Source organism: Clupea harengus, chromosome 21 (genome assembly GCF_900700415.2).
Source record: "Clupea harengus chromosome 21, Ch_v2.0.2, whole genome shotgun sequence".
In the NCBI taxonomy this organism is placed as follows: Eukaryota; Metazoa; Chordata; class Actinopteri; order Clupeiformes; family Clupeidae; genus Clupea; species Clupea harengus.
This window is the reverse complement of record NC_045172.1, coordinates 18655219-18674023: the sequence shown is the minus strand read 5'-3', so window position 1 is coordinate 18674023 and position 18805 is coordinate 18655219. Positions and strand designations below refer to the sequence as shown.

The window sequence follows — 18805 nt, the reverse complement described above, 5'->3', positions numbered from 1 at the left end:
GGAAGAAACCTTGAACAGGATGCAGCTCATCAATGTGGTTGGGTGGTGATGGTGGTGGTGTGTGTGTGTGTGTGTGTGTGTGTGTGTGTGTGTGTGTGTGTGTGTGTGTGTGTGTGTGTGTGTGTGTGTGTGTGTGTGTGTGTGTGTGTGTGAGGGGGGTGGGGGGGGGTAGAAGGGAAAGGAGCAACATAATGCACATGTTTTAAATCAGACTTCCACAGATAGGAACACATTGTGTTGTGCGATCTCTGTCTGTCATACGACAGTGGTACAGGAGGTAGATAAGTCGTTCAGTAATCAGAAGGTTGTTAGTTCAATTCCCTGTAGAAGCGTCCTTGAGCAAGACACTGAACCCCTAATTGCTCCTGATGTGCAGTGTGCCATCAGTGTAAATGTAAAAATGTGTATACATCCTTGTAAGTCGCTTTGGATAAAAGCGTTTGCTAAATGACTAAATGTAAAATGTAAATGTCATACCAGATAGAATATCACTAAAAATGTCCTGGGAAAGTGAAAAAAGGGAACCCTGCTATTTCTCTATTCACTCAATTAATAAATAAATAAACAAACAAATCATTTAAAAGTATTTTGTTTTAATTTCAGAACAGTAAATGTAATGACACTCACATGCAACAACTTAAAAACACATTTGGATCCAAAGGGAAGCAATAAGCACAAAAGGGCAAGTCACATAAGGGAACCCAGCAACTTTCACTGACAATGAAGGCCCTATGCCATGGTATGTAGAACTACTCATTACACACCTCAGACTACTTTCCATACCAGAACAAAATCTAACAACAACTAACCCACACCCAATGAGTAATTGCAACCAGAAGGCCATCTGTGTTTTTACAATTCAGAGATATCCCGTCCTGCAGTAGAACTACTCATTGCACACGTCAGATTACTTTCAATACCAGAACTCTCCAGCTGGTAAACCGTCTCACACTTCATAGCCGTTTGATCATCTCCATTTCTAATGACCTCTTTGATTGTAAACGTCTCATAGGGTGGAATCAGCACCTCATTCTCTTCAGGATGTTTTGAATATTTTGTAACATTTGCACCGTAGCATGTCAACACCTCAAAACATGATTTACTTCCAAACTCGGCGGAAATGTTGGTATACAAAGAGGTTGATGTAAAAGAGCCAAATCTTATTGACGGGTTCTGATTTGTAAATTCTAGATCAGTTCTCCGATAAACCTTAAAGCAAGCCCCTTCAGGGTTAAGGTGCTGGATGGCATTTGTCAGCAGAAAGTGAAGAGAGTGATACATAAAAGTGGTTGTGTAATGTTTTTTACCTGTGCGAACAGCATTGTTGAGATCAAGATACATTTTGAGCTCTTTATGAGTATACAGACGAATAGCGATGGCATGATTAATGGTCAGATGATCTAACTGTTGTTTCATTCCTTGAATTTCGTTCTTTGTGTTTCTCCAAGCCTCTTCAAAAGTGCCAGATATTTCCGAGGGAAGGTATTTTGTATCCACCAACTTGGACATTTCAGCAGAACAGCCCTCATAGTCATCATCAACAGAGTCAGGAGCCATGTTTAGAGGGAAGACTTCCTGAAGAGGACAAAGAGAAGATAGTCTGTTTGTAGCAGCCTATGTTGTTGCTGTAAAAGTAACATATGAGACACAACGCACATATGTTGTATTCAGGTGCAAGTGACAAGATATTGGGTTGGTAGGGGATTAGTTAACCTACCCTTCTTGTGTCAGCCACTGTTGTAAACACCATAGAAATCCATACGATCAGAAGAGCCATTGTGTCATCAGTCTGCCACAGAGAAGAATATATTTTTTTTCATTCAATGTCGTTCTTTTAATATTCAAGAATTAATATTGTTTTGCATGGGATCTATCATCATACCATTTGCGCAATATACTATGCTATGTATTTAGTTTTATTGTTGTTGTTGTCGTTGTTGTACCATTTTGTGCACTCCACAGTCAGGGACTACATTCAATTGACGTTCATGTGGACATTCAATCTTATCTGTCATTGCTACTATACAAAGCAGGGGCTTTATGGCTAATCTACTGCTGCTGCTGCTGTGACTACTACTACTACTACTACCACTACAACAGTAACAACTACTAATAGTACTACTACAACTATTACCTGAATGTACAGATTTTCAGTTGTAGCAACCACAATTCATTATAATAAGCATACAAAAATGAACACTGTCAGTTTTATGAACAACATATCATATCATAGATATCATAGAGGCCTCCCTGAATTTTCAAGCCATCAAAACATGACTAACGCAAAAAAAACTAAACTGATGATAATGCCCATATCCTATGGACACTCAAAAAATAAAACATTAAAAAAATGAAGACATGGGTGAAAATTAGAAGAAGAACAGTTCTCTCACTTACAATACTAATCCTCAAGCCTCAAGCTCCTCTCTCCTCAAAGGTCAAGCATCACATCACTTTGTGTGTTTCAAAGAACTGCTTAAGTTCGTCACAAGCTGACATGACAATTTGGTTTACCACCGGAACACCCAGTCATTTCAAGCTGATGCAAACAGCAGGGCTGCACGTTGTGGTTTTCACACCTTGGGCCTTTGCTGCTGCTGTGTATGTCTAGTTTACTTGTGCTGTGCTGTCAGAATTTTTTGGGGTGAACTACAGGCTAATTAAATCAATGAGTACCAACAATTTATATTTTCAGAGCAGAACAATGTAGTAATTACAATTGTATTCTATACTAGAGAGCTACTTTGCAGTAGCAGCCTCCCTTAACGCAGAGTGAATCAATTTCAAGCTGTACAGTTAGTCAGTGAGTGCACAATGTGAGTGTGGCCTGATGTCTTTGCTCTTGGAGAGATGTGGAGCCTAGTAACTTTAGTAGAGTAATAGTTGTTTTGTTGTCACCAGAAAGCCCCCATGGCAGAGCACTGAATATGGCTCTGATGCTAAGGCAGGAAATGCCTTTATTTATTTTACTGTAATACTTTTCAGTGTCCAGAAGCGATTAAAAGGTCATTTGAAGCAAATAAAGCTCCCATTTACACAGAGAAATTATGAACAAGACTGTCATGACAAATAATCTGGAAAACTCCCTTTTAACAGATTGAACCCTTGAACAGAACGCTGCTCATGAAGGGGGACAGAAGGGATAGGAGAGAAGAAAGAATCAGAGGCAAGCAATTCAATTCAATCACATTTCATTGATATAGTGACCAAACAATTAAATTGTCTCAAGACGCTTTACAGAGCCCAGTGCCTGGACCCGCTTAGAGCAAGCACAATGGCGACAGGAGCAAGAAAAAACTCCATGTTAATCAGGAGGGAACCTTAGGCAGAACCACAGTATATAAAGGGGGACCCATCTGCTTGAGGTCGCCCAGGAGGAGATAGGGAGCGTGGGGGCATACATGGTAAAGTGGGTATACAGCGTGCTCATAGAGTTACTGTTACAGGGGTAAGAAGTGTAGGAACAGAAAAAATGCTAGTGGTGGCAATAATATACATTGCATATAAATGGGCATAGAGTATGGGGTACAGTAAGTGTACGGCAGTATGAGTGATGGGTGCACGTGGGCCGAGGGTTTTCTACAGGTAGATCGGGTGGAGAGACTACAGCAACGTCCCATAGCGAAGATAGTCTAGACTAGGAGAGGAAGAAAGAGACAGAGTGAGTGGGTAAAGTTTGGCTGTCAATATGCTTAGATAAGGAGCAGTGATGGTGGGGAGCAATGTTTCCACATCCATCAGCATTTGGATCATGCTATAAGAGAGAGAAAAATGTTGTTAGTAGACATACATTTCATAAACAAATAATGAGATACTTTTAGGTAGTCAATTAACAGTAGGTAATATGACCATTTAATCAGTATCAATATAGGCATTAGCAATAGGATATAGAAGGAAGGGGGGAGAGAGAGGCTGCCTGGGCAGGTGTATGGGAATTTTATTAGCATTTAGTTTTGTTATGTTATGTTTAGTTATGGTTGGCTGACATGGTGCATGCGGATTTGAGTTAGGATGGCAGGGATGGCAGGATACACAGCAGTGCCTAACTGGCTGGAGACAGCTGCAACACACGCCATATGCTGCAGGATCCGTAAAGGCACTCCTTCACTGTACAACATACGCTGTTTGTAGCCCAGTTTTATTGATTTTGGGGATTTTGGATGCGTTTAGTTGTGATGAGTTATGTTTAGTCATGTTGGCTGGCTTGGTGCTTGGGAAGTTTTAGTCATAAAAGCATAGTAAGGATGGCAGGGTACCCAACAGTGCCCCATTGGCTGGTGACAGCCACAACACGAGTCGTATGCTGTACTCGGGATCCGTAAAGGCACTCCTTCACAATACAACATGCGCTGTCTGTAGCCCAGTTTTATTGATTTTGGGGATTTTATATGTGTTTAAATTGTGATGAGTAATGTTTAGTTATGCTGGCTGGTTGGCTGGCTGGCCCAACAGGTGATGGGCAAGCAGAGGAATTCATACCTGCATCAGGATAAACATATTAGCTTACATGAGGCATATATACATGATACATACAAGATTACATGATCGGACAAGATAGTATTTGCATGATACATGCATCGATAGTGGATAAACATGGAGAGAGCCAGGATTCAAAGTAGTGGTTAACAAACAGCTTAGTGGGGATGCAATGTGTTCATAATACCAGCATGCAAATATAATGGTCATACAACACACTGAAGGTTGTAATGTACTCATAGGATTTCTATGAATAGAATTAATGGGTGATTATGATCATATTAGCAGGGGAAATGGTAGTTAGAAGGGAAAGGAGCCACAGACTGCCCATGTTTTAAATCAGACTTCCACAGATAGGAACACAGCGTGTTGTGTGATCTCTGTCTGTCATACCAGCTAGATCATCACTGGAAAAGTCCTGAAAATGATCTCCAGAAAAGAATGGGAACCCTGCTGTTGCTCCATTTCATTTCTATATTCACTCAATTAAGAGATAAATAAACAAACAAATCATTTAAAAGTATTTTATTCTAATTTCAGAACAGTAAATGCTCCTCTCTCCTCAAAGCTCAAGCATCAAATCGCTTTGTGTCTTTCAAAGAACTGCTTATGGTTGTCACAAGCTGACATGACAAGTTGGTTTATCACCAGAACACCCAGTCATTTCAAGCTGATGCTAGCAGCAGGGCGGCACGTTGTGGTTTTCACATCTTGGGCCTTTGCTGCTGCTGCATATGTCTAGTTTACTTGTGCTGAGGTGTCAGACATTTTTGGGACTACAGGCTAATGAAATCAATGAGTACCAACAATTTATATTTTCAGAGCAGAAAAATGTCGTAATTACAATTCTATTCTATACTAGAGCGCTAATTTGCAGTAGCAGCCTCCCTTAACACAGAGTGAATCCATTTCAAGCTGTACAGTTAGTCAGTGAGTGAACAATGTGAGTGTGGCCTGAGGTCTTTGCTCTTGGAGAGATGTGGAGCCTAGTACATTTAGTAGAGTAAGAGTTGTTTTGTTGTCACCAGAAATACTCCATTTTAAGGTTTACCCAGGATTTACCCAGGTCTGATGTACTATAGAAAGCATCCTGACTGGGTGCATCACGCTGTGGTATGGGAGCTGCACAGCCAAGAACCGCAAGGCCCTACGTAGTGTGGTCAGGACTGCGGAGTTTATCATCGGCAGGGAGCTCCCAGCCCTGCAGGACACATACCACACACGATGCCTCAGGAAAACTGGCAGGATCCTAAAAGACTGCTATCATCCAGCCTTCAGGCATTTCACCCCGCTGCCTTCTGGAAGGCGGTACCGTAGTATCCGGTCTCGCACACGCAGACTGGAGAACAGTTTCTTCCCGAGGGCCATCAGGCTGCTAAATGGACATTGACACACTATCGACACTTTTGCACTCGTCACTTACTGTTACGACCCACTGCGCCTCTACAGACGATGCAATGGCCATGCATTGCCTGTAGGACGTTTAGGACGACTGATGCCTGATTACCAACACCTGACGAGGTGTAGGGAATAAAAGGATCAATGAACACCTGACTCTCTGGCTCAGGATATCGACGTCTAAACCCCTAGACACGTTGCCTTTGTATGGAGATTGTAGCTAACTGAATAAACGCGTGCTTTTCTAGTAAACCTTTTCGTTGTCTGCCTCCGTTGTTATGTTACGGTCACGAGCCGGCCGTAACACTTACATACACTGTCACTTTCAAATTACTGCTTGTACTTACACTTACATACTGTCTCTTACACTACAAATACATATTTATCAGAATTATTGCACTACCTGCTACTCCCATTTGTCTGTAGGGTAGTATAGGTTTAATAGGTTTGTATAGTTTATTATATGTTACTATATGTGTATTATATGTTATATGTATATATGTTAGTATTATATGTATAGGGTGTTATATGTTTTAGCATATTGTATTGTATATTTATCTTGTATATTTAGTAAGGTTATTATATGTTATTACATGTAAATTATGTTCAGAGTACTTGTACAGAGTGTATGTCATGTTATGTTATGTTATATTATGTTTGCTATGTTATGCTATGGTAGGTTGTTGTGCGGTGCCTTGTCCTAAGAATTTCAGTGCCCAGTCTGACCCTGTGGCATTCTGTGCATCTGACAATAAAAGACTTGTAACTTGTAACTTGATTTGAACTCGGGTCTCACACAACGAGATCACAGGGTGTCAATTCCAAACTGAGCAAAAAAACACAGATCAGGCGGCTTGTTAAGGAAAGCAAACAAGGCTCAGGTGAACACAATAACACAGTGATGACATTAGTGACAAGAGTCAAAACATGTGACCAGCAACAGGAACACTGAGGGCCCCACATGGTCGAGAGGGGTATTGCAGTCCAAGAAATCCTGACACCCATGACAGAGCACTGAATATGGCTCTGATGCTAAGGCAGGAAATGCCTTTATTTATTTTACTGTAATACTTTTCAGTGTCCAGAAGCGTTTAAAATGTAATTTGAAGCAAATAAAGCTCCCATTTACACAGGGAAATTATTAACTAGACTGTCATGACAAATAATCTGGATAACTCGCTTTTAACAGGAAGAAACCTTGGAAAGAACGCCACTCGATCAACGTCAGGCCCTTCCCAGGGGTTAAAAGGAAGGTTTTTAATTTGGTTCTTCAAACCTAAACACAAAAGTCACCCAACATAACATTTTTCATGGAGAAACAGGTATCTTAATTTAAACAGAGGTCCAAACCATTCTTAAACTGTCCTTAAACAATTCTCACTCTTATTACTGTCCGGCTTGACGGTTCCTGGTCGGTCTGTCCAGATCCTTCCCCCTTCCGGTCGTGGACACTCTGTCTCTCTGGCCAGGGGATCTCTGTCCCTCGGTTCCTTCCAGCCGTGGGATCACCATAGTCCTCAGTCTTGGTGGTCTTCTTGGCCTCACTGCAGTAAGTGAAGGAGTGCTCTTCCTCCCCCAACTGAAGGCTGCCATTGGCCAGAGACCAGCCCACCTGCACCTCTTTGATGTCGAGGTTCTTGCTGGAGCTGTGCTTCACTGGAATCTTCTCAATGACCTTCACCTCAAAGCCAGCCTTGCCCTCGGCTGCACTGTATTTGATATCTTCATTGAATTCAAAGTGGCCCCTCTCTTTGTAGGTCTTGTCTGTGGGGCACACTACAACCGCCTTATGCTGGTAGGCGGCGAACAGGCACATCTCTCTCCTCTGGGCAGGGGCAGGCACGCTTGTCTGGTCTCCCTCTTCATCGAAGTCGTCGTCGGCATCATCGCCGTCGTCATCTACCTCTTCACTGTTGTCGTTTTCCCCAGACTCTTCCTTAGTCTCCCTCCTACCAGCTTCCTTTGCTGGCGCTGCACGGGTTGCGTTGGAAGCAGACGTGGCTGGAGCTGCCTGTCTAGCTGGTGGGACTTCTTCCTCTAGTCATAGTCATCATCATCTAGTTCATCTAGTTCCTCTAGTCATAGTCATCATCATCACCCGCTTCGTCATCATCATCGTCAGCAGCAGCATCTTCATCATCACCGTCATACTCTTTATCATCATCATCAACATCAACATCACCTTCATACTCATCATCGACATCTTCATCGACCTCATCATTACCATCATCTTCATCAACAGCAACTTTTTCAACAGCATATTCATCATCACCGTCATACTCTTCATCATCAACATCATCTTCATCGACCAACTCACTCAGGATCACAATCGCATTGGTCCTGGCAATCTTTGGTAGAGCCTCCCAGGCCTGGGCAGTCTTAGCCACCTTTCCCTGCAGCTGGTAAACTTCTGCTTCAAGCTGCTTGTCCTCTATCATGGCAGTAAGCATCCTTTAGCTCCTGTCCTCCCCGACCTCCTCTAGGTCCTCTTCCGATGGATTGGTCGATGTTCATTTGCAGAGTTCCGCAAGGGCTCCCAGCAACTCTTGCGCCTGCAAGACGGTGGCCAAGACTTCCTTTAATGCTGGATCCATAGCTTGTATCTTCACTTAGCTGGGTCACTCTACCCACAGTCCCCCTCTTCGGCAACTTAGCTGGGTCACTCTGCCCGCATTCTCCACCAAATGTGAACGCCATGCGTTCCAAGAGACACGACAAGGGTGTGTTTCAGCAAGGCACGTCCTTTATTAACTCAAACTTTACAAACAAAGGTCGTCAAACAGAACTGAAAAGATAAACAATTTTCCATTGTAGCAACCACAATTCATTATTACAAAAATAAACAGTTTTTTGAAAAACATTTCTATGATATCATAGAAGTCTACCTGAATTTTCAAGTCATGAGTAACACAAACAAATAAATCGATGATAATGCCCATATCCTATGGACAATTACATTACAAAAATGATGACACGGGTGAAAATTAGAAGAAGAACAGTTCTCTCACTTACGATACTAATCCTCAAGCCTCAAGGTCCTCTCTCTTTAAAGCTCAAGCATCAAATTGCTTTGTGTCTTTCAAAGAACTGCTAAAGTGAGTCACAGACTGACATGACAAGTTGCTGCACGTAGTGGTATTCACTTGTCTCTCACTTGTCTGAGCTCTCTGATGAAACGTGCTCAGAGATCACGTAGTTCTCACATTGTTACTTCCTCCGTGTAAATGACAATTCATCCATATATTTAAGTACTACAGTAAAGGGATGTGTGGTGACTGCAGGGTAAATAATGAAATGACAAAAAAGATGATTTCACAGATGAGTGAAAATGGCAATAAGAAGGGAAAGGAGCCACAGACTGCACATGTTTTAAATCAGACTTCCACAGAGAGGAACACAGTGTGTTGTGTGATCTCTGTCTGTCATACCAGCTAGATCATCACTGGAAAAGTCCTGAAAATGAACCCTGCTATTGCTCCATTTCATTTCTCTATTCACTCAATTAAGAAATAAATAAACATGCAAATCATTTCAAAGTATTTTATTTTAATTTCAGAACAGTAAATGTAATGACACTCACATGCAACAACTTAAAAACACATTTGCATCCAAAGTGAAGCAATAAGCACAGAAGGGCAAGTCACATAAGGGAACCCAGCTACTTTCAGTGACCATGAAGGCCCTATGCCATGGTATGTAGAACTACTCATTGCACACCTCAGATTACTTTCAATACCAATACTCTCTAGATGATAAACCGTCTCACAGTTCTTTGGCGTTATTTTACCTTTTATGATTCTAAACTTCTCATAGGGTGGAATCAGCACCTCATTCTCTTCAGGATATTTTGAATATTTTGACACCTTTGCACCGTATTTTGTCAACACAACAAAACATGATTTAGTTCCATACTGAGTAAGGTCACTTTCTGAAGAGGTTGATGTAAAAGAGCCAAATCTTATTGGTGGGTTCAGATTAAATTTGTCGCGAGCTCTCCGATAAACCGTCATCTCCCGGTCTTGTTTAGGCTTAAGTCGCTGGATGGCATCTATCAACAGAAAGTGAAGAGCGCGATACTGAAAAGTGGTTCTGTAATATTTTTTTCCTGCGCGAACAGCCTTGATGAGATCACTATAAATATTGAGCTTATTATCAGTATACAGACGAATAGCAATAGCATGATTCATGGTCAGATTGTCGAACTGTGGTTTCATTCCTTTCTCTTGAATAGCTTTCTCTGCTTTTCTCCAATCCTCTGCAAAAGTGTCAGATTTTTCCGAGGGAAGATATTTTTTATTCACCAACTTGGACATTTCAGCAGAACAGCCCTCATAGTCATCATCAACAGAGTCAGGAGCCATGTTAAGGGGGATGTCTTCCTGAAGAGGACACAGAGAAGATCAGCCTATGTTGTTGCTGTGAGAGCAACATATGAGACACAATGCACATATATTTTATTCAGGTGCAAGTGAGAAGATATTGGGTTGGTATGGGATTAGTTAACCTACCCCTCTTGTGTCAGCCACTGCTGTAAACACCATAGAAATCCATACGATCAGAAGATCCATTGTGTCTTCAGTCTGCCACAGAGAAGAATATTTTTTTTCCTTCTTTTAATCATTCTTTTAATAATAGGGAATTAATATTGTTTTGCATGGAATCTATTATTATACCATTTGTGCAATATACTATGCTATGTATTTAGTTGTATTGTTATTATTGTCATTTTGTGCACTCCACAGTCAGGGACTACATTAAATTGTGGTTCATGTGGACATTCAATCTCACCTGTCATTGCTATTATACAAAATAGGAGTTTTATGGCTAATCTACTGCTGCTGCTGTGACTACTACTACTACTACCACTACAACAGCAACAACTACTACTAGTACTCCTACTACTACAACAACAACAACAGTAACAACTACTACTAGTACTACTACAACTACTACCTGATTGTACAGATTTTCCATTGTAGCAACCACAATTCATTATAATAGGCATACAAAAATGAACACCGTCAGTTTTATGAACAACATATATGATATCATAGAAGTCTCCATGAATTTTCAAGTGATCAAAACATGAGTAACATAAACAATAAACCAATGATAATCTCAAAAAAATTAAGACATGGATGAAAATTAGAAGAAGAACAGTGTTCTCACTTACAATATTAATCCTCAAGCCTCAAGCTCCTCACTCCTCAAAGCTCAAGCATCAAATTGCTTTGTGTCTTTTCAAAGAACTGCTTAAGTTTGTCACAAACTGACATGACAAGTTGGTTTACCACCGGAACACCGAGTCATTTCAAGCTGATATGGACAGAGGCTGCACGTAGTGGTATTCACTTCTCTATCACGTCTCTGAGCTCTCTAATGAAACGTGCTCTGAGATCACGTAGTTCTCACATTGTTGCTTCTTCCGTGTAAATGACAATCAATGACAATGACAATGGGGGGGGGGGGGGGGGGGGGGGGGGGGGGGCAAACATAGGGCCAGTTACCCAAAAGCACAATTAGACACACATGTGGCTGTAAGCAATGTGTGGTGACTGCAGGGTAAAGAATGACATGGGCATACATTTGGAGCTTAAGGACCGCTGGAAATACCTTTAACCTCTGTTAGAAATGTCATACATAATCAAAACTTATACACAACACAAAAGTACTGTTCATAAGCACAATCTACATGGGGTACAGAAAAGAAAAATGGCATCAAAGTCCAGTAGGCCTAATATGTTCAGGTAATGGGGTTCTGTGTATCTTTTGTTCACTGGGGTGTGGTATTGTGTAAAATGGACACCTTGAGTGCAAAGAAATATTCACCAAAAAATATTAAATAAATAGTAATATATTATTCACTTTTTATAGTAAGGGACATCATCTTTGCACTATTTCCTCAGAGCTACATTATTACTTTTGTATCACAGGGATTTTAATGAGAGTCAACTACTCCTGCAAGCCATAGAAAGACAGAGAGAAGGTGAGCTAGAGAGACGGATGAGGCACAGCAGACAATATTGCAGAAGTTGATATTGGAATTAACATGACATTTTGAGTTTATGATTTGATTAATATACTAATTAAGATTAATTGAATGTTAGTTTCTGCAACTGGGTAAAGGTAAGTCATTACTGCTGTTTTTCTATGTGGATGAAGAGAGGGGGGGGGGTATAAGCTTATCCCCTTGAGCAGGGAACATTTCAGCACACTTCTGGTACCAGCGCTCCTCAGCTGGGAAAGAATGTTGCACATCAGTGCATGTAGCAGTCATGAAAGCAGATCAATGCTTTTGATGCATACATATGTAGGTTAACTGGAGAAAATGTGTTCTTTGCTAATATAACTATGTCCAAGGGGTTCAGTATATCTAACACTCTGACTCACAACATTCTCTCATGTCCTCCTTGTTGTTCTACTTGTCAGAACACAGACAACCATCTGCGCTTTCATACAAATGGCCCTACAACTAATAAGTTGTTGTCCAAACTTTGGTCATGGATGGAAAAGCTTTTTTAAAGCTCTAGAACACATTTCAATGTTTTCCACATGCACGACATGTTTGTGTAGTTGCATTAGTGGTTAGTCTCTGGTGAAGATCAGCACGTATCTTTCTGGTCTACTGACGCAGGGGCTCTCACAGGTGACCACATGAACATGTCAAGCATGCTGCAGAGAAGCCCTGAATGTCTGAGTACAGCAAACAACCAATTCTATGCACTCACCAGACGTACTACAATAGAAAAGCTGAATTCTCCCATGGGTCAATACACTGGGAACATTAAATTAATTGGAGGTTTAAAAGGTAAATTGACTCCTCGATATGTTCTAGTACAAGTATGGCTCTTGTTGGGGCGTTGTATGGCATCTGTCAACAACCAATGTTGCCACTTCATTGGAGCAGCCGCGATAGTCATCATTCACAGACTTGGAATCCTTGTTGAGGGGAATGATGGAAAGTCCCCTATCCTAAGTAATCAAATAAGATTGGTTACCAGAAAGGCACAGTGGCCATTGTGAATGTGAATAGAGTATAAAATAAGCACACAAGCTGCATGCAGGTGCAAATGGAAATTCGTTTGGTTTAGTTGTGCTACCTTGGCTGCATCAACAGCTGTGGCAAACATCACAAAACTCAGTGTGGTCATCAGAGTCATTGTGTCTTTGGGCTGTAATGGGAAGAAAATGTGTATTATTATAGCTTTCATAACAGTCACATATGATATGCATGTAAGACTGTCAAAAGATCAATAACCTTCATGTTATTTCATTTTCAAATGAAAGCGACGTGCATTTTTGGTTTATAAATTACTAAATTACATAATAAATGAAGTTATTACTAAATATATTAGTCTCTCAATATGAAGCAGTTATAGAAATATTGTACTGAAACTCAAGATTGGATTGGATTAGATCTGGATTAGTAAATAAGTTATGTTTGGCTTCTACACTTCCTATCAAAAAGCTAGTCTCTTGTGTGCAGTGAGCGTGTCCTCCCTCTCTCTCTCTCAGAAGTGGTCTCAGGGTCATAGTGAAACTCACTCACATTCATACTGAAACTCTGAGCTCTCTGATGAAACGTGCTCTGAGGTCACGTAGTTCTCACATTGTTGCTTCTTCCGTGTAAATGACAATCATCTGGGGGGGGGGGGGGGGGGGGGGGTACTCATTGTGATGTAGAGAAGTGCTTCTCTCAACATTACTTCTGTCTTGGTCAGTAATTAAATAGTGAATGGCAGCGAATGGAATTTGTGGTACCATAAACATAGGGCCAGTTATAGCACAATTAGTCACAAATGTAAACATCCTTGTAGCTGTAAACAATATATGGTGACTGCAGGGTAAATAATGACATCACAAAAAAGATGATTTCACAGCTGAGTTATAGCCACAGATGTTTTAAATCAGACTTCCACAGAGAGGAACACAGTGTGTTGTGCGATCTCTGTCTGTCAAACCAGCCAGATCATCATTGGAAAAGTCCTGGAAATGATCTCCAGAAAAAAATGGGAACCCTGCTATTGCTCCATTTCATTTCTCTATTCACTCAATTAAGAAATAAATAAACAAACAAATAATTTAAAACAATTTTATTTTAATTTCAGAACAGTGCATCCAAATTGAACCAAAAAGCACAGAATGTCATCATACATATGGACTGTCATCATACAGAGGAAATAAAAAGGAAAAATAATAATAATTAAAAGAATCTTGTCTCCATGGGTAAAAAGAGCACCATGCAAGCAACATTAGACAATGGAGAATACAACTACAATCAAGAATTTCTACAGCTTTCGCTATACATTTCTAAGTAAATGCTTCATTTGTAACTGTCTTGACCCCGTAGCATAAGTATAAGGTAAATCCATAAAAAAGTAGTTTGTAAAAAATGAATTTCAGCATCTTAATAAATTCACAAAATAAGACTGTTCAGACAGAGAGAAACCTGAGGACAATGTTAACTAGAGCGCTCGACTTGCCTTCTTGAATAAGGCACACCTCAGACTACTTTTAATACCAGAACTCTTCAGCTGATAAACCGTCTCACACTTAATAGCCGTTTGATTTTTTGGATTTTTAATGATCTTTTTGATTGTAAACTTCTCATAGGGTGGAATCAGCACCTCATTCTCATCAGGATATTGTGAATATTTTGACACCTTTGCACCGTGGCATGTCCACACCTCAAAACATGATTTACTTCCAAACTTGGTGGCATTGTTCGGATACACAGAGGTTGATGTAAAAGTGCCAAATCTCATTGATGGGTTCTGATGTTTAAATTCTACGTCAGTTCCCCGATAAACCTGAAAGCATTTCCCTTTAGGGTTAAGGCGCTGGATGGCATCTATCAACAGAAAGTGAAGAGAGTGATACTGAAAAGTGGTTGTGTAATATTTTTTACTTGTGTGAACAGCATTGTTGAGGTCATGATAAATATCGGGCGTTCCATACGAATACACAAGAATGGCAATAGCATGATTCATTGACAGCTTGTCTAACTGTGGTTTCTTTTTTTGAATTTCCTTCTCTGCTTTTTCCCAAGCCTCTTTAAAAGTGCCACATTTTTCCAAGGGAAGGTATTCTGTATCCACCAACTTGGACATTTTAGCAGAACAGCCTTTATAGTCATCATCGACAGAGTCAGGAGCCATGTTAAGAGGGTAGACTGGTACAGGGTCAACAGGTCTGTCATGCTGAAGAGGAAAAGGAGAAGATAGCCTGTTTGTAGCAGCCTATGTTGTTGCTGTAAGAGCAACATACATATGAGACACAATGCACATATGTTGTATTGATATACATAGATATTGATAAGATATTGGTTTGGTATGGGATTAGTTATCCTACCCTTCTTGTGTCAGCCACTGTTGTAAACACCATAGAAATCCATACGATCAGAAGATCCATTGTGTCATCAGTCTGCCACAGAGAAGAATATCATTTTTTTCTTTCAATGTCATTCTTTTAATATTAAGAAATTAATATTGTTTTGCATGAAATCTATCATCATACCATGTGTGCAATATACTATGCTATGTATGTTTTATTGTTGACGTTGTTAAACCATTTTGTGCACTCCACAGTCAGGGACTACATTCAATTGTGGTTCATGTGGACATTCAATCTCACCTGTCATTGCTATTATACAAAGCAGGAGCTTTATGGCTGATCTACTGCTGCTGCTGCTGTGACTACTACTACTACTACTACTACTAGTAGTACCTGAATGTACAGATTTTCCATCGTAGCAACCACAATTCATTATTATAAGCATACAAAAATGAACACTGTCAGTTTTATGAACAACATTCCTATGATATCATAGAAGTCTCCCTTCATTTTCAAGTCATCAAAACATGAATATCACAAACAAATAAACCGATGATAATGTCCATATCCTATGGACAATCACAAAATAAAACATAAAAAAATGAAGACACAGAAGAAAATTAGAAGAAGAACAGTGTTCACACTTACGATATTAATTCTCAAGCCTCAAGCTCCTCTCTCCCCAAAGCTCAAGCATCAAATCGCTTTGTGTGTTTCAAAGAACTGCTTAAGTTTGACTCACACTAAGATGACAATTTGGTTTACCACCGGAACACCTAGACATTTCAAGCTGATGCAAACAGCAGGGCTGCATGTTGTGGTTTTCACACCTTGGGGCTTTGCTGCTGCTGTATATGTCTAGTTTACTTGTGATGTGCTGTCAGAATAGTTTTTTGGGGACTACAGGCTAATTAAATCAATGAGTACCAACCATTTATATTTTCAGAGCAGAAAAATTTCATAATTTACTGGAGAGCTAATTTGCAGTAGCAGCCTCCCTTAACACAGAGTGAATCAATTTCAAGCTGTACAGTTAGTCAGTGAGTGCACAATGTGAGTGTGGCCTGATGTCTTCACGTTTAGTAGAGTAATAGTTGTTAAAATGTGTGATGACTGCAAGGTAAATAATGACATGACAAAAAAGATGATTTCACAGATGAGTGATAGCAACGTAATGCTTTAATGTTTTAAATCAGATTTCCACAGAAGGGCAAGTCCCCAAAGTCATCAAAAGTGAACCCAGCTACTTTCACTGACCATGAAGGGCCTATGCCATGGTATGTAGAACTACTCATTGACTATTTCATCAGGCACAATTTTTACGTGTATTGATACACAATGCACTGTTTCACAATCGCCACAAACATATGGACTGTCATCATACAGAGGAAATAAAAAGGAAAAATAATAACAATTAAAATAATCTTGTCTCCATGGGTAGAAAGAGCACCATGCAAGCAACAATAGACAATGGAGAATACAACTACAATCAAGAATTTCAACAGCTTTCACTATAGATTTCTATGTAACTGATTCATTTGTAACTGTCTTGACCCCGTAGCATAAGTATAAGGTAATCCATCAAAATGAGTTTGTAAAAACTGAATTTTGGGGGGCACTGTGGCGTAAACAGTAGCCCCGACCACATTCGGGCTTCATGCCCATGGAGGAAACAGGTCCGAATCCAGCCTCATGTCATTTCTCCTGTCCACTCCCCACCTCTTCTCCCTCTCATTTCCTGTCCCACTCTTCACTGAACTATCAATTAAAGGCACAAAAAGGGCAAAATAAATCTTTAAAAAAAAAATATGAATTTCAGCATCTTAATAAACTCACAAAATAAGACTGTTCAGACAGAGAGAAACCTGAGGACAATGTTAACTAGAGCGCTCCACTTGCCTTCTTGAATAAGGCACACCTCAGACTACTTTTAATACCAGAACTCTTCAGCTGGTAAACCGTCTCACACTTCATAGCCGCTTGATTTTTGTGATTTTTAATGACCTTTTTGATTTTAAACTTCTCATAGGGTGGAATCAGCACCTCATTCTCAGCAGGATATTGTGAATATTTTGACACATTTGCACCGTGGCATATCCACACCTCAAAACATGATTTACTTCCCAACTTGGTGGCATTGTTGGGATACACAGAGGTTGATGTAAAAGAGCCAAATCTTATTGATCTGAACAATTTTGGAGGTTTAAATTCTACACGAGTTTCCCGATTAACCTGCAAGCAAGTACCATTAGGGTTAAGGCGCTGAATAGCATCTTTCGACAAAAAGTGAAGAGAGTGATACTTAAAAGTGGTTTTGTAATTTGTTCTACTTGTGCGAACAGCATTGTTGAAAAACATTGGGCATTCCATAAGTATACACACGAATAGCAATTACATGATTCATGGTCAGATTGTCTAACTGTGGTTTCATTCCTTGAGTTTCGTTCTCTGCTTTTCTCCAAGCCTCCATCTACTCCAAGATATTTTCTATTCACCAACTCGGACATTTCAGCAGAACAGCCTTTGTAGTCATCATCAACAGAGTCAGGAGCCATGTTAAGGGGGTAGACTGGTACAGGGTCAACAAATCCATCATTCTGAAGAGGAAAAGGGGAAGATAGCCTGTTTGTATCAGCCTATGTTGTTGCTGTAAGAGCAACATATGAGACACAATACACATATGTTGTATTCAGGTGCAAGTGACAAGATATTGGGTTTGTATGGGATTAGTTAACCTACCCTTCTTGTGTCAGCCACTGTTGTAAACACCATTGAAATCCATACGATCAGAAGATCCATTGTGTCATCAGTCTGCCACAGAGAAGAATATCAGTTTTCATTCTTTGTCATCCTTTTAATATTAAGGAATTAATATTGTTTTGCATGAAATCTATCATTATGTAATTTCTGCAATATACTATGCTATGTATTTAGTTGTATTGTTGTTGTTAAACCATACTGTGCACTACACAGTCAGGGACTACATTCAATTGTGGTTCATGTGGCCATAAAATCTCATCTGTCGTTGCTCTTAAACAAAGCAGGAGTTTTATGGATGATCTACTGCTGCTGTTGCTGTGACTACTACTACTACCACCACTACAACAGCAACAACTACTATTAAAACTACTACAAATACCACCAGAATGTACAGATTTTCCAAAAAATTAACACTGTCAGTTTTATGAACAAAATTCCTATGATATCATAGAAGTCTCCCTGAATCTTTAAGTCAAAGTCATCAAAATATGAGTAACACAAACAAATAAACCGATGATAATATCCATATCCTATGGACAATCACAAAATAAAACATTAAAAAATGAAGACACGGGTGAAAATTAGAAGAAGAACAGTGTTTTCACTTACAATACTAATCCTCAAAGTCCTGTCTCCTCAAAGCTCAAGCATCAATCGCTTTGTGTTACCTTGACTGTCCATGAAGTTCCCATCAGCCCCTGAGTCAACAAGAACAGACACTGCATGATGGTGACTTTCTGTGATGGGAGTAGCAGGAACAAGGGTGTGGACCGTGGCAGATGGGGGAACCGGGCTTTTCCTGAGTTAAGTGGAAGTGTTGCAACTGTGGGAATTGTTG

The 18805-nt window shown here is 40.1% G+C and overlaps 3 protein-coding genes across 3 annotated transcripts; all 3 read right to left on the bottom strand.

Moving 5' to 3' along the window:
* Positions 1–9024: 9024 nt before the first annotated feature.
* LOC105895784 (NAD(P)(+)--arginine ADP-ribosyltransferase 2-like) lies at positions 9025–13034 on the bottom strand. The gene is made up of 3 exons (XM_031558543.1): positions 12975–13034; positions 9662–10253; positions 9025–9041 (listed from the first exon to the last, which is right to left on the bottom strand). Exons 1-3 carry the CDS (start codon positions 13032–13034, stop codon positions 9025–9027), a joined length of 669 nt encoding a protein of 222 aa, XP_031414403.1.
* A 971-nt stretch (positions 13035–14005) lies between these two features.
* Positions 14006–15514, bottom strand: LOC116218144 (NAD(P)(+)--arginine ADP-ribosyltransferase 2-like). Its single transcript, XM_031558542.1, has 2 exons — positions 15508–15514; positions 14006–15046 (listed from the first exon to the last, which is right to left on the bottom strand). Exons 1-2 carry the CDS (start codon positions 15512–15514, stop codon positions 14340–14342), a joined length of 714 nt encoding a protein of 237 aa, XP_031414402.1. The 3' UTR covers positions 14006–14339.
* A 1442-nt stretch (positions 15515–16956) lies between these two features.
* On the bottom strand, positions 16957–17797 carry LOC122128611 (GPI-linked NAD(P)(+)--arginine ADP-ribosyltransferase 1-like). Its single transcript, XM_042702939.1, has one exon. It carries the CDS (start codon positions 17575–17577, stop codon positions 17089–17091), a length of 489 nt encoding a protein of 162 aa, XP_042558873.1. The 5' UTR covers positions 17578–17797; the 3' UTR covers positions 16957–17088.
* Between the last annotated feature and the right edge of the window lie 1008 nt (positions 17798–18805).